At 39.9% G+C, this 24,881-nt stretch overlaps 1 protein-coding gene across 3 annotated transcripts; it reads left to right on the top strand.

Annotated features, from left to right (window-relative positions):
• Positions 1-2,329: 2,329 nt before the first annotated feature.
• On the top strand, positions 2,330-24,771 carry slc43a1a (solute carrier family 43 member 1a). Of its 3 annotated transcripts, XM_044206106.1 has the most exons (16): positions 2,353-2,463; positions 2,568-2,628; positions 7,959-8,122; positions 8,870-9,062; positions 9,952-10,007; positions 11,186-11,262; positions 18,271-18,363; positions 18,780-18,913; positions 19,034-19,161; positions 19,609-19,755; positions 19,873-19,908; positions 19,992-20,127; positions 20,332-20,461; positions 20,590-20,663; positions 21,454-21,577; positions 21,921-24,771. In XM_044206106.1, exons 3-16 carry the CDS (start codon positions 7,969-7,971, stop codon positions 22,113-22,115), a joined length of 1,677 nt encoding a protein of 558 aa, XP_044062041.1. In that variant the 5' UTR covers positions 2,353-2,463; positions 2,568-2,628; positions 7,959-7,968; the 3' UTR covers positions 22,116-24,771. The 3 variants fall into 3 exon arrangements, with proteins under 3 accessions (XP_044062042.1, XP_044062041.1, XP_044062043.1); XM_044206107.1 differs by lacking the exon at positions 2,568-2,628 and having other exon boundaries at positions 2,330-2,463; XM_044206108.1 differs by having other exon boundaries at positions 2,449-2,628.
• Positions 24,772-24,881: the final 110 nt, after the last annotated feature.

Here is a 24,881-nt window from a genome sequence, read left to right on the forward strand (position 1 = left end):
CATGACCAACTGTAAAGCTGTGACTGTCAGGAACCAACCATAGCAAATTTCTATATGTTTGAAATGGAAAACTGGACACTTCCCTGTAGAGCCCAGCAGGGTGACGGTTTTCCTTTGTGGTGTGAATAAGCAGGACTAATGCTTTTGTATGGAAACCAGAATTACTAGAGAATTACTAGAGCTCAGCTGTCAAGAAAGTAATAAAGATGGAAGCTGAATGTTTTGTTCTTGCAGGAAAGTTAAGCTGATATAAGTAGATGATCTACACTATGTTCAAAATGACTTCTTGTAGCTTCCCTTTGAACAACATTATGTTCAGTCTAAGATATTTTGTGCTTTATTAATTAATAAGTAATTAATTAGCGAGTCCAGTGTGTTGGGAAATGGGAATTGGATATCTTGGAGGCCATAGACCCAGATACCCTGTAAGGCCCTAATAAATCTGAGGGTCTACATTCTACCCTCTGGATTCTCATCTGAGTCAAGTCACCTGATTTCATGTTGGCGTCCACTTTTAAACAAAAGGCTTCAGACCTGTGACAAAGCTACGGAAGCCCAGAGAGGCAAGTGAGAAAAACTATTCTGGTGATCCACTTTAGATCCAAGTCTGATCTAAATAGTTTTACCCCTGTTCTAAACAGGACTAAACGCATTCATGTTTTCTTCCAGGAGAGTTTTAATTTCTCCAAACACAAGGTACATATATATTGTGTGTTAGCAAGTTATGTAACATTACTGTCATGTCTTTCTTTTGGCTAGAAATGTATTTGAATCTGCGCTTCACCTGGAAGAAAACATGAATGATTTTAGTCCTATTTAGAACATGGGGTAGTGATGCACTTCAGCCTCTTGTGGCCGAAATGAACATTTTGATCCTGACAAAAATTTTCACCTGCTAAAATATCTTTATAGTTTTCACAGATGAAACAAAAAGTGACTTAGAAAAATGATCCTGGCAAAACCTTTTTTTCACCTGTTCTTAAGTCATAAACTCAGGAGAGAAAACAGTTTAGATCAGACTTGGATCAAAATGGATCACCAGAATTATTTTCTCACTTGCCTCTCAGGGCTTCCGTACAAAACTCCACCGTATATAAACGTGTGCTCCTTTATATTTGTTTTTCTGCATACGCATGAGGACACATGTGACGCAATACACATTTCTGCCAATGGTTAAGAGTAATAATAACAAACTTTTTCATATAGCACTTTCAAAACAATGTCACAAAGGGATTCACACAAAAAACAAGATAGAAATAGTCAGGTAAAAGAACAACTTATAATAAAAAAATACAACATAAAAGATTAAGACATAGAGCATCATCAGGTAAAATAAGATAAGTTAAGCTAGTAAAAAGATAAAAGACTCACTCAAAAGCACAAGAAATGCAGCAATTCCCCAACAAAGACAGAGGGAAAGAGGACTATTAGCAGGGAAACATGTAAACAATATGGACTTGAAAATTTCCAAAAAATCAACTTTGCAAATGTTTTACGTGGAAGGAAATGCACTCAACGTGTTTGTCAGGCCTCAATGATACAGACAATTTGCTTTTCTGAGTAACAGAGAATGTAAACAGAAGCTTTGTTTGTTTACTAGAAAACTCCAAAGGGCACTTATAATTTAAAGTTTTAACTTTAAGTTTTGAGTTGAGTATTTCCTGAAAACTGCCTGCTGAAGGCCATAATGAAAATAGAGGTAAATATCACAAAATATAATTTAATTAAGTACATTCATTTTATTTATAGTCAAGAGTTTGGGAACATAAGCTTACATGAGAAAAACAAATCATTGTTGCCATGCCTTCTCTTTGTTTTGTGTTACTACTGTCACCTGGCTGATGGTTTCAAATGTCAATAGTAGTAAAGACACTTGTTGTATAACAGTAGAACTGACGCAGATTTTTTGTTTTAGCGAAGGTGAACGTCAGACCTGCTCTATAAACTTATATATGTTATATAAATATATGTTTATTGCTCTGTATGAAGAGAACACTATGCAAAAAGGATAGGTCACCACCAGAGCAGTAGCATATGGTTTATCTTTTAAACATGATTATCACTCAAATACACACTGAAGTAAAACACAGATACCATTAAAAGTAACAGTAACTGTAAAACATCTCAGTATCTTGTTGTATAGTATTTCTGTAGACTGCATGAACATTGTTTAGACAGGACAGAGTCAACAAATGTGCATTAACATATAAAACATTTTATGTCACTTTTTTGGGGGAGGGGGTTGATGCAAGGTATTTGCACTGAATGAGTGGAGTAAAGACATTCGTCCTGTGGAGTGGTGAATAAAGGCAGCAGGGTGGTGACTTAAAGTCAAAAAAAAAAAAGGAGGGAGGGAATTAGAAGTCAAATTAGGAGGAGAAGAGGGGGAGTCTGTAATGAAACCTGAGAGAGAAAAGTGTGGAGGCTCCTAGGGACTACCACGAAACCGCCACAAGAAAGAAGGTAAGCAGAGAAAGGAAAAGGTTTGATTCAGGCTCTCACTGCCTTCTAATCAAACAACAAGCAGCGGTGAATGTAGATTTTTAATCCTCATCTTTCTTACTCAGTGAGCGACAAAAGCTTTTTCATTTCAAGACTCTTTCCTCTCTGAGAAGACATAAAACTGAAGTAAGTAAATGAGTGTTTCTCTTAAGTATTCACTATGTTGTTACTGTAAGTTAATACGTGTAGTATTACCTGTAATTACGTGCGTAAAGTGGCTGCAGGACTGACCGGCTGCAGAGACTCACACGTGGCATGAAACTGAGACTTGACAACTTTTACGCTGTACACAAAAGGCAGAGTGTAGCCTACACAGTCTGTATTAAACCCGCGAATACGTGTATAGCCTGAGGCTCAAAGTCTTCACAGAGGGTGAAATTGTCAGTACAAACCACGAAATGAGGATGAGTAGCTGACCTGGAAGGAAGTGACCATTCAAGTGACTGCTCATTCTTTTACAGTAGTTTGTGTGTTAATCTTTCATTGAGTGGTAAACTCCTGCTTTGGTCAATTCTGTGGAGGCGCACATTTGTAAGCCTATAAGCACGCAGCTACAATTAGACACTTTTTATTAAACTCTAATTTAGATTTTATTACCGTTTAAGCCAGCAGCAGTGGTCGCGGACACGTTTGGGTTAGTTAAGATAAAGACAGAGCCTTTGTTGCCTTCACGGGCACCCCGTAAAGTCAGAATTTATAGAAACCGTTTATTATTCAAATAAAAAAAATAATAGCTTTAGAGTAAAGAAGCCTGTAACAAACGACGTGTTTAAGTGGGTTGTGTTTCATGAAGTCACTCAGAGAAACTTTGTGCAGAGGAGGTGAGAAGTACAATGACAAAAAAGTGAGCTCATATCATGCTACCATAAATTGTCTTATAAATTGGGGCTGAAACTATTATTTTTGTTGTTGATTAAAATATCTCTTTAGACAATAGTGAAAAACACATTTTTCACAGACCCCAAGGGGACGGATGTTTTTTTCTGAACATCCGTCCAAAACCCAAACATATTCAAATTACAGTTGTACAGGAAAGCAGCATATCCTCACATTTGAGAAGGACTGACAAATGTTTGGTACTTTTTGCTTCTGAAATGACTTAAATGATTAATCAATTATTAAAATCCTTGGCGATTAATTTTCTGTTTATTAATTGATTAATCAGTTAATTCCAGCACAACTATAAATCCATTATGCCATATGTTGTGTTGTGATTTCAATGTTTCTTTCTGTCTCCCTCACCGTGTCACCTGTAGGCAGATGTGGTATCATGGCAAACAGGTGGTATCTACCACTTTTTGGGGTCGTTCGTGTGTGTAGAAGTCACAATTCCGACATTTCGGTCAGCACGTGAACGCGGCAGCACTCTTGCTCCGGGACAGGTCAGCGGCCGCCCCGCCGCGTCGGTAACCGGAACCCGGGCTGAGGTCATGCCCGCGGAGAGACAGCTGCTTCCCGGCCGGGTTGCGTTTTTTGACTCCTCGGGGAACAGAGGCTCCTAGAGCGCGTGGTTTATTTTCTTGGAAACTTGTGAGGATAAAGAGTTTGCCCTGCGGTCCTTTATGTCCTGCAGAGGTTGATAAACACGGCTGGTCAAGGTCAGAAAAAAGAGCAGGGCTGGATGGGAGCATCAACAGAAAGATTTGAAAGAAAACAGGACACGTGATGAATTGAATAACTCAAATTTTAACACAGAAGCAGTAGAACAGGTTTGTTTTTATCATAATAATCATAAATATATTAATATAATATAATAAAACCCCTGCCATGTAAATACCAAAACTCTCCATGGCCATAACAGTGGAGTTAGTCATGGCAACATTGCATCATTCAGCTGCTGGTGCTCAGGTATTTCAGGAAGCAGCTTCCTTATGTGGTGTTTTTTCTCTCAGTGCAGGCTTCACCTGCTCTCCCTCAACACACACACACACACACGCACACGCACACACACAGACTTCACAGTGTTATGACAACAAGGGCTCACAACTGCCTGTCAACAGTAAAAAGACTTACAACTTTGCATGTTTTAGCTTGTTTGCAAGTCTTTGTTGGGTGTTGAATCTTCCCGCGTCACAAACACCAGGACACCTTTTATTATCACAAGGCCTCGTAGTAGTAGTAGTTAGTAAGTGTTGTCAGCCTCTTCTCTGTAATGACAACGTGCCAGTTTCCAGGTAACTGCCGCCGTAATTAGCAACACGAAACAGGTGGAAAACAGAAGCGTGATAAGCAGAGGTGGAGGCAGCTGATCAGATCGTAGTCGTGAACTTGCATGACTTGTGTGTCTTGCATCAGTGCGCGTGGTCATATAACCTGAGCTCAAACACACACTGAGGAGCAACTGATACCATGCCTTTCTTATAGACACACATGCTCGTACTGTTGTTGCGACACCAAGTAGCCAAGACTCCTTGTTGCATTTACAACATTGTCTCCTGAGTGCTTTGCAGCCACGGCGCCATAAATCCAATCCATGTGACAGTAGCCTCTATAATTGGGCGTTTAACGGACTGTGACTGTTCTGTCTGTCCGTTCTGCTGGATTAACTCATAAACAAATACTTTATAACGTTTACGTCCTGGTTTCTACAACGCGGACAGTTCTGAGACTTGTTCTGCATTTAATACTTGTCTAAAATGTTAAACAAAGGCACAAGACATGGAACATGGAGAGGATTAATGGTGCTCAGAGTGACACAGTGAGAAACTGGAATTCAGTAGTGAAAGCCTGCATAGTAGTGACAGCTTTAAAATAATAATGTATTAAAATGCAGATGTCCGTGTTTTTGGGTCCACTCTGCTGTTATGACCCTCTGCCTTTAAAGACACCCAATGACAAGCGGCACAGTTAGTGATAAGTTTAACGTGATGTACTGATGCTGACAGGACGGCACAGTTTATGATTAAAGATATTCAGTCAGGGTCACTTCACTGCATCTTATGTCAGCATCTTGGTAATGTCTGCCATCGCTTTGCTCTCGTTAGCAGCGGCAGCCCCCACTGATTCATCTTCTTTGGCTTGTTTCCCCGCTTTTAGCCATCTTTTGCAATTTGTTGGAGTTATAAAACACTAACAGACAAATGCTCTTTTCACTAAAAGAAAAATATTTTCAAATGTATGACTTGACGGTAGGAGCTAGTGGAAAACCTGCCTACTTCATCCTCTCCAAACAGAAAGTCTTCTAAAATTGCATCTTTTTTTTTTTTTCATTTTCAGCATCACAGGATGTTCACAGATAAAGGTTATGTTTTGACACAGCAGATGCGGCCCATAGTAAAGATGGTGTCGTGATACAGGTCATTCCTGCAAAACGTAATTCATTAAGCATCAAGCATACATATGATATGAAACAGTATCTGAGGAGGAAAATATAACCCTAACATGGTGAAATAATAGTAAAAAAATTAGGAAACAATCATATATTTATTTACTGTAATACAAAATGTGTTCACTTTGATTTAGTAGACATTTGAGTGAAACAGTGTTTGACAAACTGCATAGAATGTAACAGCAACATGAAGCCTGCACAAGTGTAACATTGCAAATGATTAATGTGAGATATATTGAGATATATTCCTAGTAGAGCTGCAAAGATGTGTCGATTAATCAATTAATCGATCGACAGAAAATTAATCTGCAACTATTTCGATAATTGTTTAATTCATTTTTCAAGCAAAACTGCCTAAAAAATGTATAGTTCTAGCTTCTCTAATGTGAGAATTTGCTGCTTTTCTTGGTCTTACGTTACAGTAAATTGAATATGTTGGAGTTTTAGACTGTTGGTCGGACTAAACAAGACATTTGCTGAAGTCACCTTGGGCTCTGGGATATTGTGATGGGCATTTTCCACTGTTTTCTAATGCTATATAGGCCAAACAGTTAATCGAGAAACCAGTCGTTAGTTGCAGCCCCAGTTTCATTATCAGTTATAGTCTCACCCCTGCTTATAGACCGCCATAGCCACAAAGTTAGCCTCTTTATTGTCTTGGTGCTCTTGTGATTTAATTAACAGGCTCATTTGTGGGTTAAGCATTTACAGGACTGAGTGAATGAGTGCCGTCTAGCTCTGTCACATCGTTGTTAAGAGTTCGGGAGTGGTGTGTGTGTGTGTGTACAGAAGGGATTTTCAGCATGGGGTGTCAGTTACATAGAAACCCCCCCTTTTCAAACTCTCTTTTCAGCACTAAGGCAGTTCACTGGGCTCTGGATACATGCATTACATATATGCCTCAAGAACACATACGCAGAGACAATTCTGCCCAATTAGGTCCTCTCTCTCCATCTCTCATACATTACATAACACACATACAAGCAGAAGAGATGCCCTCCCCCCTAAAGCCTCTCTTCAAATGTCAAATCAAGTGGTTGAGCCTTTTCCTCCCTCTGTTCCTTTCCACTTCTTCTCTGGTTCAAATGTATAGCTGGTTATATTTGGATCTTTCTTTCTTGTTTAGATGTTTTCCAGATGTTTGTGTGTGCGTGCGTGTGTGTGTGTGATCCTGTCAGGATGGTCATGACTGGATTCTGTGTGTTAATCACTCATATCAAAGGTTATAGTGACCGGTGACCTGACCTTTCCCTCTGTGTGTGTGTGTGTGTGTGTGTGTGTGTGTGTGTACTCTCCAGGTGGTCATGACTAACCTGACTTTGTTTGGTCAGTCACGTCATAAGTTTCATTATTCTGTTTTGTTTGTGTGTGTGTGTTGTTTACCTAAAAGCTGCATCACCACTCACTTTTGACCCGTTAATCCCAGCGGGATAAACCCAAAGCCAAACTGTGGTTACATGCTGTTGAAAGACTCCTTGAATCCAACTCTGCGCTGCTTTCAGATGGAAATGTCAGCCTTTTAAGATGCTCTCCCTATTTCCAGAACAAAAGCAGATCGACATTGTTTCCTCCGGTCTAAAACAAGGGTGAAATAGTCGCTCTGTTGGCAACACAGTGGGAGGATTTCTGAGGACAGCTTTTAAAGTGTAGTCATGAATGATCTAATGCTTGTCAGTCTTATGCTAATTTTATTGCATCATTGTTTGTGTACTGTTTGTATTGGAGCTGCAACGATTAGTCATTCGGCAGAAGCGGCAAAAAGTTTGATAATCGAATAATAAGCAAAAATAGCAAAATTTCTCAGCTTCTCAAATGTGAATATTAATGTGATACATTAAATATGTTTGAGTTTTTGACTGTTGATCGGACAAAACAAGACATTTGAGTACGTTATCTTGAACTCTGGGAACTTGTGGAAACTGGAAACTAGTATATAAACTAGTATATAAACTCATATATAAATTATATAAACTCATATAAAACAAAGACTATTTGATTAAACGGTTAATCGTTTCATAGTTGTTGCCATCCAGTTTCTTTAATAAAACCTTGTGTCAGTCATTTTAATTATTTTCTTCTCATCTTCTCCCTCTCTCTGCCACTGTCAATCGTCGCTCCTCCGTCACAGAGCAGTAGCGATGGCGCCCTCTCTCCTCCAGGCCTACAGGAGGCGCTGGTGGATGGCGGTGACGGCGGTGATTGAAAACCTGCTGTGTTCGGCTGTGCTACTGGGCTGGGGCTCCCTGCTCATCATGCTGAAAAGGGAAGGCTTCTACTCCCACCTGTGTACAGGTAAAATCAGTAGCTCTGCATCACGTAACCATAAAGTTTTGTTTGTTTGTTTCTCCAAAGCTCCAAAAACATACTTTACATTGTTTCATCACCTTGATACTTTATGACTTTCCTAATTTAATGAGAATTGCTTATAAATATGATTTTGAACTGATGACACATTTCAGAAGTTTGCTACATGATCAAAATGACACATTACTTCTGTTTTGTCACTCAGTTGTTAAATATGGTTCAATACAGAGGATTTTCATATTCTCTATATCTGTGATTGGTATTCTTATGCCACTAAAGATCCCAAATCCCAAATGAGTCGAGTTGAATTTCACTTATTGGAGTGACAGTTTTGTAACAGTTCGTTTGCCCCTATGTAGAATAACATCCTGTACTTTTCTTTGTCAATGAATTACTTTTTGGCAAACAAAAGGAATATATATTTGTACCCCATATAATTTTCAAAACACGAAATATTTCCATATTTGGTGTAACATCAATGCTTTATGCTCATTTCTGTATTTTGTCAACTTTGTCAAATGTGCAAGTCCAGTATGTGACAAAGGGAAGGCTTACCACTTCAGTACTTTACTACATATTGGGTTTAAAAAAGAGAAAATAATGGTAGCAGTTATTAGAGAAAGAGTCTGAAAAAATAAACACAATCTGGTCCCTTTCCTCTTAATCATAAAGTTTTTGATTGGGCTTTCTCTGTACATATTCTTACCACTTATCCCTCCACACTCGTTCCCACAGTGAACGAGTCCGTGGTCGTGTCTTTGGGAAACTCCTCTGGCAGTGAGGTGGAGGAGTGGCTCAGCTGTGTGGACCAGGAGGAGATGCTGAATCTGGGCTTCACCATCGGCTCCTTCTTGCTCAGCGCCACCACCCTTCCCCTTGGTATCCTGATGGACAAGTTTGGGCCACGCCCAATTCGCCTGGTGGGCAGGTAATGGTTGTACACAGATATGTCACATATATGAGGGAATGTGCACATCTGCAGGGTTGATGTGTTAAAGTTTTTATCTTTAGTATAATTCACAAACCCCTAAACTTAATTTTAATGAAAACTTGTTGATTTTGTCATTTGGAGGTTTGACTACTTTCCTTTATAAGAAAGAAAAGAAATAGTATAAAACAGTAGGCAATTCCTCAACTACTACTGAGGGTATAGTAAAAAAAAAAGAAGCAGGCAGATCACATTCCCAAAGTGGGAGGAGGGAGTTTGCGTGTTCTCAGTGGGTGGATCAATGAATGTAGGTGTGGAACTAGAGTGTGTGTGCGTAAATTGTGTGTATAGTAAGTAGTGAAATTCTTTCGCATTGGGTGTGAACACAACTTTCTCATACACTTATACGGCACTGTACTGCCTGAATAGAGAGAGATTGCCAGTAGTCTCTTCAGAGATATGCAAATAGACTCAGTTAAATGTAAAAAAAAAAACGTCACACACGCATGCCCTTTCTCTCTTTCTCATTCACAGTTTAGCCATGAAATTGGATAGGCATACCACTAAAGTGCCAGACGCTTTGATAATAAGATAAAATGTTGATAAAAATGGAGAATGAGAAGTTTATCTGGAGCTGCATATGTTTAAACATTCAGGCTGTTAGACCACTGACTGTTTTAGTCTGTGGCAGATAACCAACAACTTAACTGCTGTTTTGTGAATCGCACTTTTAATGTTTTTTATGTCTGAAAATATACATTAACTTGTGGCGGTACATCCACATCTGCTGGCCGTACTAAACAGTTTATACTTATTTATGTGACTTTCAGCATGCTAAGATACGATATAGTATGCAAGAATTTAAAATGTCCTTGTTCTTTTGTTGCAGTTCGTGTTTCGGTCTGTCCTGTGGTATGATGGCCGCGTCTGCCTATGACCCTCATGGTGAGTACAAACACAAACACGAACACACATGTGCTAGATATCGATTAATCAAAATTGATTAAATGTGACAAAATGTGACATAAGAAATGTGTAAAGCTCAAATACATGTGTATGTGGCCAACACGTTTATCTGAATGTTGTGTAGCATCAAAAATGTTCCACTCTGTCAGAAGCTTCAATCAGTTATCGTTCAGTTTAAGTTTCGAGTGAAAGCTGGAAGGAACACCATCTGAGGTGATTTACTTTAAGATTACTTTAAGGCCAGCTGTTTGACTGGAAGAGCAACATTCTCCATGTTAACATATTTTGCTGAGGACATATTCATTTTCCTGTATTATTTAACACACTGCCTACAGCTAAGACAAGAGGAGGAATAAGTGGTGCCATTTATGTCCATGGGTCTAGGTATAAACATAGTTAGTTTAGTTAGGGTTAGTTTAAGCAATACGCACTAGATACTGGATTGGGAAATATTGCAATATTTCCTTCTTTCACTCTCTCTCTCTCTCTCTCTCTCTCTCTCTCTCTCTCTATATATATATATATATATATATATACACATACATACAGTATCAGTAGTAGAATCTTGTAAGCTGAATTATGGTGTTTTAATATGTCTTAATAGCAATACATATTCTATTCAAGTGCTGTTTAAAAGCAGTAAAAAGCTCCTTTTAGATAAGACAGGGTGGTGTATGTTGCCCAATATTAAACTTTTCGACACAGACAATTGAACAGTTACACCAGGTACAATTGGACAGGTGTGCAAAGGTGTAAAAATAGGCAGACTCCGAACACTCCACAAATGATTTTCTTCACATTCCTTCTTTCACACCTGTCCATGTAACTATTTCAATCTCACCGTTTGCCTCTGGCTGCAATGGAAACCATGTAGTTTCAGATGAGAAGATTGCGACTGAAATCGGGGTCATGTTCTGAACAACACCTGATAGTCAGCCTCCCTCCACACCACATTTTTAAATCATCAACTGATCAACTGATTTGGTATTGAATACACACCATGAAATGACTGTGTGCTACTTAAAAATGCAGTATTATATTTCCTGCAGCCTGTTTATTGAGGTCTTGTGCCAACTTTATAAGCGCCTCAATTTTCTTCAGTGCCTGTTGGATCATCTAGCAGGGTAACTCTTCTGTGTTTCTCTTTTTCTCTACAGTTCTGTCACCGCTCATTTTCTTGGCTCTCTCCCTGAACGGCTTTGGAGGCATCTGCCTGACCTTCACCTCTCTCACGGTGAGACACATAGCCAAAAAGACACATTCTGACTGATTAAAGGAGGAGAAATTCTATAAATATAATATTTACACATGCGACTAGATATCACCTGGTTGCTATTGTGATAATTAGATAATCACAAATTGTAGATAGAGTTAACTTTCAGACATCTGTGGTCAAATAGTTGATCCTCTTGTCCCTCTTTAATTATCTCGGTGGTTGGTCTTTTCTCAAAACAGATCCAGTGTAGTCGAAAAGCTAGCTTCTGATTTTTGTGATTTTCACGATACAATAACTGTCTCAGAAAATACCACGGTTTCATGGTATCACGGTATTGCATAATAATTATTATTACCAGTTACAATGACCCTTAAAGGAATGAAAACAGGGATATTTGTTTGGACAAACACTTTATTATTATTTCATGAAATATTATGACATGAAACTTGAAAATATATTTTTTAATAACACTAATACGGTAGAATTCAATAGATAAGCAAATGTACATGGAATGATAACCGTCAATTTTCATACTAGTGTTTCTCAGTGTTTGAGTTGCTAAACATAAAAACCAGAGAATGTGAGATATAAAAACAAGCCTCAATCTCTTACATCCGCATCATGTTAAATATGCATGTTGTCAGGATCATTTTTAAGGTTATTAGTCACAATTTGGCACCAAACTTGCCTTTTCTGTCTGACAAAAATAAAATGTCTCTACTGTGGTTACATATCTGAGAAAGTACTATTGTTGGGTTGTGTTCCTGGAACAAATGAGCAGAAGAGTTTTGGTAGCTGAGAGTCTCAGCGTGGTCGGGGCCTCTATTTGTCTCAGCTGAGGAAACAATGTGTGTTGTGACTGGGAGCCGTGTTTGTTTTTTGTTTGTACGTCAGGCATGTGTATTTGCATGTGATGTGTCAGCTGGTACCAACTTTATCGAGTGTGTTTTATTGTTGTCGCTGCCTCCTGTGTCCTGGCAAGTATTTAGCTTCGTGCTGCATGTTGGTACTGCGTGTGAGTGTTAACAGTGTTTCCATCTGAGCTGCACATGACAGATGGAAAGTCTCCCATTTGTGTTTCCGCCAATAACGGCCTGCAGTTGGCCACACACCCTCCCCAAAGCCTGGCCCACTCACCTCTATTCAAAACACTCAAGGCCACACTTTCTCTCTCACTTCCTTCCTGCTTCCTTTGTTCTTGTCTTCCCATCTTCCCTCTCTCTCTCCTGTTTCTCTGTTCTGCCCAGCAGTCAGCAGAAAATCAACGCAGAACCTTTTCAACTCCGCATGACTGTGCACACATGTGGATGTACGAATTTGTGTGCATGGTTATGTACACACAGGGAGACGAACATGAAACAGATGTTTAGATAATGAAGGTCCAAGCTGAGTATGGACCGATGACCTTCTCCTCTGACCTTTCCTCTGTGTGCTGGCTGTATCCTAGCTCTGTGGAAAAGCTGAGACACATGTCTCTGTCTGCGGCTCAAACTGTGCCCGCATATCTCACCGAAAACTGCTGGCAGTCAAAATAAACAGCTGACGTGGCCAGTAGGCGATTTGTTAATTTTTAACAGACCCACTTTGTTTCGTTCACCTGCGACTAGCGAACCGACTCGTGAACTAATCAAAATTCTAGTAGAGATCCCAAATTTGCCAAAGATACCAAATATGTGAGGCTGCATTTTGGGGAAATGTGTATAAAATGAGTATAATGTGTATTAAAAATATTTCCAATGTAGAGCTGCAACAATTAGTCGATGAATCAATTAGTCGGCCGAGAGAAAATTAATCAGGAATTAAGTGTAGAGTGCAAAGCATGATTCAAGCTGTCTTATTTGCATTCTCAGGAAAAACATGACACATATGTACACGAGTGCACACATGCATGGAGCCTCAGTTTCACATGAGTCAGCCTTTCTGTCTCTCCTTTTGACACACACACACACGCGCATACACACACACACACATACACACCCGCCTTAACCCTTACTCTAACCCTAACCTTAACCTAATTGTAACCTGTCTACCCGGTGGGACCTCAATTTTTGTTCCCACGGTGACACAAGTCCCGATGGGTTAGTGTGCATTCAGGTTAAAGTCCCCACCGGGATATAAGAACATGAAACACACACACACACACACAATGTGGATATACATAATATTGTATCAGTAATGAACGGTAATATTTGACAAGAAAACCTGTTTGCTTCCTCAGTGACAAGTTTTAGCAGCCTCACAGCAACATGGAAACCTCTTTCAGTGTTTAGCCACTAACACACACTCACACAACTCTCGCACAGGAAGACACTGTGCACTTTCTATTCTATTAATCACACACAAACACTTGAGTAATGTTCAGCCGCCCCCACCCCTCTCCTCTTTGTTCCTGTCTGACCCTCTTTCCCTCCCTCTCTCCATCTCTAATTGGGTTGGATGTACGAGCATTGACTGACCTCCACACTGTTGTTGATGTTGTTCTGAAGAGCAAATGACGGCAGAGCACAAGGAGTGAGAGACACATGCACACACATGCCATCATGATTTAAACCATGTGCTTGCGAGTAATAGCTCTAAATGGATTATAAAACAAGACAGATCTCTGTTCTTTTAAGTTATTGTATAAGGAAAGAACATGTGTACTTCTATAGTCACTTACCCATAATAAGGGACATAATCCCCTGATACAGAGGGTCTGTCATATGATTTGATACAATAACATATGGCTAATAATAATATGCAATAATAAAGTACATGTTAACATTATCTGGTGTGGTGGAAAAAGTAACAATTTTCCAGCACAAAACACAGACCATAATAACATAACATAAAACCTCTTTACTTTAAGGAAAGCTTTGAACATTGCTGATGAAATAATGTAACCTTATGACCTTGATCAAGGTAGTTAACTCCTAAGTGTGTGTGTGTGCATGGATGTTTACTGAAGGTATATGTATAGTAATATATAGGAGTGTATGGTGGGGAAAAACACGAGTAATAGAATACAATAGAAAACCTTAATAATGACATTTTAAAAAGGGAAAGAGAAAAGGGGAAAAACAATTTTCACTTAATTTTCAAACAATGCTCCCCTCATCTTGCCCAAATTTCCATACAATTTCATTTTCCATGTACCTGCAGCTGTGATCAGAGCCTGTGATACGGACGCAGTGTGAGTCATTTTTCCATGAACTGTGAAAGGTGTTAACTTAACTTGATGAATGTTTTAGGTTTGCCCTGTAGTTCAATGTGGATGCGTCTAATAATTAGTTCAAACTGATCTCTAGCCTCATTAACTTGTGTGAACACACCCTTGTGGTTTTGAAGTTCATATAAGGGCACTGAACAAAGAGGTGATTCACGCATGCCTTGAATTTTTATTTTTTATTTTTACTGCCACATCTTTGCCAGAAGCACACAACCTTCAGGACCCCCTAGTCACCACATACTTAACTACCATTAATGATGCATGTTAACTATGTACAATATCCCTGGAAGCTGGTGTGTCACATTGAAGGAATGAGATAGTCCTCTTGCATTTACTTCAACCCTTCAACGATACTGGATGTGCGCAGGGGCCTGTCTGATCACATGGTATTGAGAAAAGTGCTCTCGGCTGTTCCTCGTTACAGTGACAAGAGCTAACTTTGGTCTCAGTTAGCAGAGGGAGGCTAAGCTCATTTTAAATTTGCTTAACAAATAGAGGACAGTAAAGGCAATTTGGGATGACTCTTAGAGAGATGGGTAAAATACAAAGAAACCTCAAAAAGCGAGGGGCACACGTCGTGGTTTGAGGCTTCAAAAGAGTGCAGTTGAACCAACTTCTTTATATTAGACTACTTTTTTGTGTTATATAAGTCTAGTGCAGCTGGACAAGAGCACTGTGAGGGATAAGGGTTTGACCAGTCTATGAGCAGTGAGAAATGGCTGCAGAGAACTGAGGTGGAGAAAAGAAGCCGGTGCTAATCAGCTGTGGTTTAGTGTTTCCTGCTGGGAGCTCCACAGAGAGAGAGAGGGGCTGCAGCTGTGGCTTGAGGAGATAAGTCAAACCAAAAAAAATGTTACTCCCACTACCTCTATTTTCCTTCATTTCTATCCTTGCTTATTCTTATACACCTCTCTCCTTCTTTCTTTCTTCCTCTCCTATTCCCTTTTATTCCACTATCTCCTCCCGTATTCTACCTCCCTTCCACATGTTCAGAGCTGCATCAAAACTTCACTGCTCATTAAGCTACTATTTGGCCCATTCTCTCAGCGATTAAGGTCTTAATTAAACTCAGTGCCAAAGTCTTACAACACCCAAGTGAGTGAGCACAGCAGGAGTAGAGCCTGAACTGATTAGTCGTGACAAGTGAACGTCCAAAGCTCCATTTGTGTGTGACTCTCTGACAGCAGTTGACCCTCATGTGCCTCCATACAGTCACATGTTTCTGTCCACGTCCCCCTGGCAGCATTAGCATGCAGGACATGTGCTGCAAGCCCCTGTGTGAAATATGTATTTTATGAGAACTGCCAGAACTCAGCGGTGGGAATCACGCCTGCTGCTGGCACATGCATGCACACGTCATGCCTTTTCTTTGCTTTCTGCCTCACACACAAATCTCTCAGACACACTTGGGTTGCTGCTACCACACTTCTGAAAGCAAACATCAGTTATCTGACATCTCACATGGCTGGAATATCTTTGCTTTAACATTAGTGCAAACTCCACTGTGTGCTCAGAGAGCCCTCTCGCCTACATACCACAAACCTCTGCAGTCCAGCGCTGTAGATCTGATGGCCACAGACTGGCCGTGAAGTATTTAGATTCTCAGAAGAGCTGAATGAGGACGGGTGTTCCCTGGGGTGTTTTTCTCCTCTCGCTCAGACAGCCAGGCTCTCTCTCAAACATCTCAGGAAAGCCATTTTTCCTGTTAACCTGCCAATTGTGTCTGATTTTGAAGTGATCTCATACTTCCCCCTGCAACACACACACACACACACACAAAAACATCTACTTTCACAGAAAAGCACACAAGTAAATTCTCACCTACATCCTTCCACCTTTACGTCTTGCTGGACTAAGCAGCCAAAAGCAGCTCTATGAATGTCCATGTGGGGTAATAAAGATCCTGGAAATGCTTTCTTGGGAGTTATTTCGTAGTTTTTGACCCACCAGGACCAGATATGTCCAGAGTTTTAAAGCATTTAACATTTTAAAAAGCTGTAAACAACAAGCATTCATGATAAATACAGTCTCATGATAATTAGACACAGATAATGAGATATCAGCTATACTTAAAGCTGCTATAATCAATATTTGTATATTAACAATGGATCAAATGACTACATGTATGTGAAAGGGGTTGCGTGTAGTAACAAACCACAGATAATTATTACCTGACTCTGCAGTTCTCCTCAGCTCTACGAAGCTTATTAAACTGTCGCCTCTTTCATCTTGTTTTGGTTTCCCGGCCCCCAACTTTACTTTTTGGGTTCACTCTCACTGCTCTCACCTGATTTCAACAAAAAACTCTAAAAACTCCACTGTACACTACCCGCCCAGCACTAAACGGCAAAGTTAGCAGCTAGCTGGTTAAGATAGTTGAGCATTTAGCAGCTTAAGAACCAGATATTTCCCTCAGCAGTCAGTGCAGACCAAAAGAAGATTAAACACGCAAACAGGTCTCCAAATGACTGCTGATGTTGCTCCATATCTGCTGGATGTGGAAACAAGCAACTGTTTGCTACCGCGTTCACTATATCAGCTTTATAATGTCATAATATGTCAGTGTTGTGTTTGCAGCTTGTTGTGCTGCCCCCAAGTGACCAAAAATCAGTTAATTAGTTAGCATTGGACTCATAAATGTCAGACTTTGGTGACCTGGTGGTTAAGACACATGCCATTTAGATGCAGCGTCCATCCAGAGTTGTTGCATATCATACGCCCCTCTATCCAAGAAAGTGAAAATAATCTTAAAATAATAAGTTCTGAATTGGTTGGTTCATTGTTTTCATTAATTGCTAAAAGTGGGAAAAAATGTTTTTGATATGCCAATGCTAATAATTTTTTTTGGCTCATTGCGTTCCCAATTTCCCAACTGTGACTTGATGTCATTTGGTCCAGCCTCAGTGAGATCAGTGTAAGGGTGTGGAAAGTGCACACACCTGTGGGAGGAAACAAAAAGGGACACTGACACTACACATTGAACTTTGACCCAGCGGGGAGATTAGGTGATGCCAGCAGAAGTTTGGAAAACCATGGTCAGCGTTGAGAGAGAATAGCGAGCTTGTCATGCAGCACGCCTAAAATCCCACACGTGATTTTATAATCGTGATTGACCTATTTAAAGCTCTAATCAAAGGACACTGAGTGTGCTGACAGCACAATAGGTAATTGTTATGTTCGCTAAGCTTCTTACCACTGTAAATAGGTCAACCTGATATATGATGTGTTAGTGCCTGGTGCCTGCCACCTTGTCCCCTTTGCCATGTGTCATGCATGCCCCCACGCTGGGTCCACCGAGCCCTCTGAAGTTCATCGAGAGCTGACTATAGATCAGCTTCCACATTTTTAATCCTGCCTCAAAGAATTTGTTGAACTAGCAGGAATAAAGATGGTGGATGTGTGTCTGAGTATAGCTTAGTCTGTGTTTGAACCATGGGGTCGGGACCCAAACTGGGTCATGACTTTGTTTCTTGTTTCCTCATGACATGGAAACTAATATTTTTTTAATGAGTCTGCTCTGCAGGGAGAGAGAAGTGTTACTGGGTGCAAGCTCAATAGTCAGGAACAGTTCACAGTGTCTTTATTAAGGGGAACTTTCTCAGTCTGGTACACAAAGCAGCTGTCTGCCCTCTGTTGGTCAAAATAATACTGCACCTTGATCACTTTTTGACTCAGGAGAGCCCATAGAGGCGACACGCAGGCTTAATGTATTTCATGCTGAGGTCTGGGTGAACATGTTTGATAAGTGTAATAACTGACATCTATTGTGGATATTTATATAATTTATTTCTTATTCCTCCCCTCCTCTGTCCCTGCAGCTCCCCAACATGTTTGGTGCTCTGAGCTCCACAGTCATGTCTCTGATGATTGGCTCATACGCCTCCTCTGCTGTCACCTTCCCTGGAGTCAAGGTAAATTATGAAGGCTATATTAGTAGAAATGGACAATAATATTGACACAATCTTCACGCTTTTCTCAAATAAACCATAGTACTACATTATGGTGCTTAAGGGATATAAACAAAGTTATGGGTAAAATCAGAGAGCATAATTTTCTTTTTTTTAGAAAAACTTAAGTCATCAGGTCCACCAGGAACAGGAGTCCAAATAAATGCTAATGTTGCTCTGTGTCTGCTGGATGCGTAAATAAGCAACTGTTTAACATGTTCATCATAACCACTTTACTGGGTGATAATATGTCAGTGTTCTGCTTGTTCTATTGCCCCCAAGTGGCCAAAAAAACATTGATTAATGCAACTTTAAAAGCAAGTGCATGTTGCTTTAAAAAATATAACAACCCTCTTCCTCCCCCTCTCTCTTCTTCCCAGCTGATCTACGATGCCGGCGTGTCCTTCCAGGTGATCATGTGGATGTGGGCGGGTCTTGCCGGGTTCGTCTTTTTCAACTGTTTCCTCAACTGGCCCACAGAAGGTTTCCCAACACCTGACGAGGTAGACTACAGGTCAGTGTCGACGCCAGCCTGTCGCTTCGTCTCTTTCCAGAGACGCAGAAATGTTTATCAGAACATCGCTCCTTCACTCCACCCTCAATGTGTGTATGTGTGTGTTTATGTATAAAACAGTAAGATCCTAACACTGCAAGAGCTGCCTTCATTGGACCAGAAGGTTGTCGGAGAGAGACTGAGCCAGAAAAATGGAGACGTCCGACACTCCACAGAGAAACTTCCTAATGGACCTGATGCTGCATCCAGTAGGTTAACAGACACACACACACACACACACACACACACAACTGCTATGCTCTCAGCCATTTACTTTATATCAGTGCCTCCCATTCTTTTTGACTTGTGTCCCTTTAAAACAGGGTGTGACCAATTCAACCAAAAAGCGGTTCTTTCTTCTCATATTAAAAAAAAGAAGAAGGTTTTAGAGGTCTAAAGAAATCAAATTTAGTATAAAGTTATTTACAAGACAAGTCTTAAAAGAAACAAGTTGTTTAGCACAAATGTGCTTTTTCTGACTTCACAATATATATCTGTGGGGTCACAAGATGATTAACAGGATAGAGAAGGGGTACCACCCGGTGGGTTGCGATCTGAACAACCTGCTCTGACCTCCTCTCATGTATATAAAAGTAAATAAATTCACTTATGTAACTTTTACGTTGGATAACACCAACCCTCTCCTCCTCTCTAAGACGCTGTTCCCTTCCGTCGGTCTGTGTTCTCTCCCATCTTCCTGTGGAGTCTGGTAACAATGGGGATGTCCCAGTTGAGGATCATCTTCTTCATGGGGGCGATGAACAAGATGCTGGAGTTTATGGTCACCCATGGTGAAGAGCATCGTGAGTGTCAAACCCTCAACCACATTCCCAGCAAACAATTACTGGGCTTTTTTCATTTATTGTATTGTAAACATCTAAGAGTTACTGACAGAGCGGGTCTTTGTGTTTATATTTCAGCATCTGAGCAGCTGGTGATTGAGGCAGAAGACAAAGGTGAGTAGCTTAATAACTTTATGTAACTTGTCTTGTATGTTTTTATTTTTCTTCCTAATTTGATTGAATATGTCCTCCTTCAGTGAGTTTCTACTCGTCCATCTTCGGCACGCTGCAGCTGCTGTGCTTGGCCACATGTCCTCTGATTGGATACATCATGGACTGGAAGATGAAGGAGTGTAAAGAGGAGAAGACCGTCCCCCCAGCCACAGAGCAGAGGTACATGCAGCAAGTCATGACAGTTTAAAAGCTGTAGAATCAACAATGTTGATTAAATTGATCAAAATCAAAGTCATGGTCTCTACATTCATTGTCGTGGCCGTTGTGTTTTAAACATGACTTGGTCCATTTTGTTTGACGTAACCAGATATGACAGATACACATGTGAATGTTAAAACACGTCTGTGTCTGCACCCCCATCAGACAGACCAGTGGACCCAAGAGAGACAATAAGATCCAGAAAGTGACCAACGCCATGAGAGCCTTCATTCTCACCAACATGCTGCTGCTTGCTTTCGGATTGTGCTGCATAATAGACAATCTGCCTCTACAGGTAGCACACACACACACACGAACACCTGAACACACATGTTATGGCAGCAAGGAAACAAGTAAAGAATAAATATTCCCAACACTCAGATCCATTGATTGTGTTGCTTCTTTTCTCTTTTGCTTCCCCAGATCGTGACCTTCATCCTCCACACTATGGTCCGAGGCTTCATCCACTCCTGCTGTGGAGGCCTTTATGCTGCTGTGTGAGTGCTGCACTTATAACTCATCAACCACATCATCTGACGCTCTGTTTAACACATTCAAATTGAGAAAATGGGAAAACATAACTTGGGCGGGGGGGTGGGGTGCATTTAGTTTCCAGTTCATTAATGAGATAATAAACATTCAACTTTATAAAATTTGAGACCTGGCAAGAGTCTTTCCTGACTCATTTCGAGTTGTGTTCCAGCACCATATAAACACCAAACATAAAGAAGCACTTTACAATGTGATAAAAGCAACCAGATGTGGTGACAAAAGTAAGGGATCCTGTATTATGTGTGTTAAACAACCACACCACTGCAACCATTCAACATATTCTTTTACCAAAATTCAATATCGACTGAACTGAATCTATGCAGTATATTATATATGATACAAATACTTTCAGAATGTGTTGTCATGTAGTATTTGTATGTCTGTGGTAGTCCCTTATCACACAAGACAGTGTGTGGGCCTGCACACAGCATACACATGCATAAATTTAACTCTGAGAGGGTAAAAATCACTGATGAGCCGCATCAGCATGAAAACAACTGTCCAATCAAAAAATAACTCACTGAAAAGTCACAATAAATGTATTACAAGCTGAGAAGAGTTCACTGTCTTGGCTTTATAGATTGCTTCTTCTGTGCTCTTAGACTCTGGCAGTAATTACGGTTTCCCATCATAAATTTATACCACAGAAAGCAACAGCTCATTAGTTTTATAGTATTTTCCTTAAAGATCTGGGGCTCACTATCATTCCATTTGGTACCTGCATCTCTCCCACAGCTACCCGTCCAACCACTTTGGCACCCTGACAGGCCTCCAGTCCATGATCAGCGCTGTGATCGCTCTACTGCAGCAGCCGCTCTTCATCGCCATGGTGGGACCACTGAAAGGAGACCCCTACTGGGTGAGGACGCATACTTATACCATACACTCGCAGTGAGAGTATGGAGTTATATTTGTGTCTCAATTCTCATTCGCAATGAGACATTTTGAGCACAGAAAAAGATTGTTTGCAAGCACATAAATTACACTGTGTAGAGAAATTACTAGAATATTTGAATATATGCTCAAACAGTTCATTTGTGTGTTTGCTATATTATATCCACATAATCCCACAGAAATATCCTCTCACTCAGTTTTTCTCATTTGCTCATTCCCTTCTTCCCTAAAAATAAACTCTGACGTCCACCAGAAACTGTACGACTCTAACTGTAACTTTCCATCTCTGTCATCCAACTATCCTTCAGATCAACCTCGGCCTGCTGATCCTCTCATTGGCTGGCTTCCTGTTGCCGGGTTACCTGTTCTACCACCGCAGACACCTGCTGAGGGAAAAGGAGGCCAGAGACAAGTGGGCCGCTGAACAGGAGACGCAGGCGCTCAACCATGAGGCCAACGGCTACAAACCTCACAGCAACGGCCTCGCTGCTGTGGAGGCTTAAAGCGACACGATCGAGCCGAGGATTGGGGGAAGTGTAGGATTTATTTTTGTATGTGCCTTCAAAATGAGCACCAGCAGTCTACTCATCCACATATATTTTGTTTTGTATTTCTGGTGTTTTTGTTTTTGGTCATTGCTGGTGCACGTTTTGCTCACCACAAATCATATCACAAAGCACATACAATCCCCCGCATTCTTTTTTTTTAAGTTAGATTTTAAGTTCCTTGTGATTTGGGGAGAAGCAGTGTCATCATTTGTTACTGTTTATTTATTTTGGTTTAGGTCAAAGAGCCAAATTAGTGTGATTTAAAGCCATAGATTTCACTCACAGGCACACGCAAAGACACACGCACACATCCTGGTATGGCCTGTGTGTCAGACTGCGGATATCACGGTACTTGAAATACTGTTAAATAATTTTCAAAGACAATCATCACAATCCTCGCTATCACCAAAGAACAGCTTAAAGAAGTTAGACAAGAAAGTTACACTTTCTTGTTCAGTATTGTTTCAAAGTGTGTTTAAGGAAGCAAACTCTTAGTATATTCTGCTGTTTCTACTGTAATCCCTTCAGCAAAAGTTATAAATATATATCTATAAATCACTATTAAAAGCATACAAGCTATCAAAGAAATTTTAAAGCATGTGAAAATCTGAATGCCAGTCTTCTGGTACGTATAAAGAAGCTTCTGGGGCATTTTCAGAGCCCAGTTATTCAACACACACACACACACACACACACACACACGTACACGCACAAATAGGCTGGTTGTAGAGACACCACATCTACCTCCTGTTTCCTTTTTTGTACCATCTCTCTGCAACTGACCTCTAAGTCTGTTTTTTTTCTCATTAGGAAATATTAATCCTTTAATTGTCAAATACCCAAATTGAATCAGCACAGAATTTCTTCTTGTGCATTCATGTTCTTTAGAGGTATTGCTGAGTCAGCCCTTGCATTTCTGGAATTTTTATATGTAGGAAAAGCATTTTTATGGAAATTTCACAAGGAAAAATATGACTGATTTTTTTAATTCTGACACACAGCGTGTGTCAATGTAATGAAACACTTTGTACTGCTTTATGCACAGAAATTAACTAGTGTGTGTATGAAATATGTATTTAAGTGTCTTTTTATACTCTAGCTGCAGTAGCATTAAAAAGGGAAGCGTTTGTTTCAGCATCAGCAAATGCTATTTTGTAGTGTGCTAATTATAAATGAAGCTCAGATGATTGTAGATGTGTATTCTACTTTTGCCTTTTTGCTTTTTTTTAGTCATGTATGGAGCAAAAAAACCTCGATGAAAATTGTTTTTTGTAAATAGAACTGAGGTGGATCTTGTATTTTATTACATATTCTGCTTGCTTTACTATATATGGGTGTGTACAGTATATTAACTGATGGCTGAGGAGACACTGGCTGTGGTTAATCTTGTTTGTTTTTTTTAAATGTGATTTTTCTGCTTGGACGCTCAAAGTCACATTAAACAGACATATCTATAAATCTACATATACATATATATATATATATATACAGGCTTCAGATCAAAACAGAAAAATGTACATTCTTCCAAAGTGACAACAAAATAGGTCTATTCTGTACATGTTGGTTCTGCACACCGTAACAGTATCATGTAGATTTATGGAATCGGTTGTAATGTATAATTTAAAATTTTTTGACTCAATCCATTTCAGTGTCAAGACAGCTTTGGTAGATTCTTCCTTTCTTGTCTAATTTCTCTCCTGGTTTCTAGTTCTCCTTCGTATATAAAATGTGTTGAGCTTCTTGAATCTTTGCTCTCTCGCTTTGAAGGAGATTTTGCGTATGTGCCTTTGCTGCCATCTTGGTTTTATTGCAGTAGATATGAATGTAAGATTAATGCCTCTGCCAAACGTCTCAATCGTCTCTGTAAACCAAAGCCGTGTGTAGGGACTGTGAGCTAGTCGATAGTACGGCACTTTTCCTCAGGAGAACATATAGGAGCTGCAGTAAACATAATGTTTGGTTTGTGTTGTCACAGGTGTTGATTCAGCTTGATGGACATTTTTGAGGCTGTACTGTTTTTTTTGTGTGTTTTTTTATTTGCATAGTGTTAAGTGCATTTCAGTTAGTGTTGGTGAAGTTTTCCATTTTGATATATCATTACTTTCCTCTTGCCAAAGTACAGTATTTTGTAATGTTTGAAACCAACGTACCAGCAATTCCAGTAACAACTATCTGACCTCTTTGTACCGCTGTAAGTTGTTGTCAGACCTGTATTAAAGCTGACTAATACTACTAAATGGCATTCAAGTTAATGTGACTCCCTTGTGCTTATGCCTTTGTACTTAAATGGTAAATGGACTGTACTTGTATAGCGCCTTTCTAGTCTTCCGACCAAAGCACTTCAAAATGAGGATTTACAAAAGCAGCCTGAATTGTTTGTATGTGAAGTTTAATCAACACCTCTGATAGTCTACAACAAAAATAAATATCCTTTGCTTTAATCTGTATTTTAGGACTGTATCATCTACAGTGGCTGATCTTCTGTCTTGTCTTGTCTACCCTTGGGGTTGAAGTGTTGGTATGGCTTGCTAAACGTACACCTTTCTTTCCTGTCTTAAATCAATATATCCAGCTTGTGCATTTGATAAACAAATAAATGTATGAATGTAAACGTATTGTCTAAGTGGCTTTTTTTTTGCCATCCATTCAAACAATTCTCTTACAGCAACAATACCTCAGCATCAGCTATGTTTGTCATTGTGTACCTGATCATATAATCTA

Source organism: Siniperca chuatsi, linkage group LG8 (genome assembly GCF_020085105.1).
Source record: "Siniperca chuatsi isolate FFG_IHB_CAS linkage group LG8, ASM2008510v1, whole genome shotgun sequence".
Classification (NCBI taxonomy): Eukaryota; Metazoa; Chordata; class Actinopteri; order Centrarchiformes; family Sinipercidae; genus Siniperca; species Siniperca chuatsi.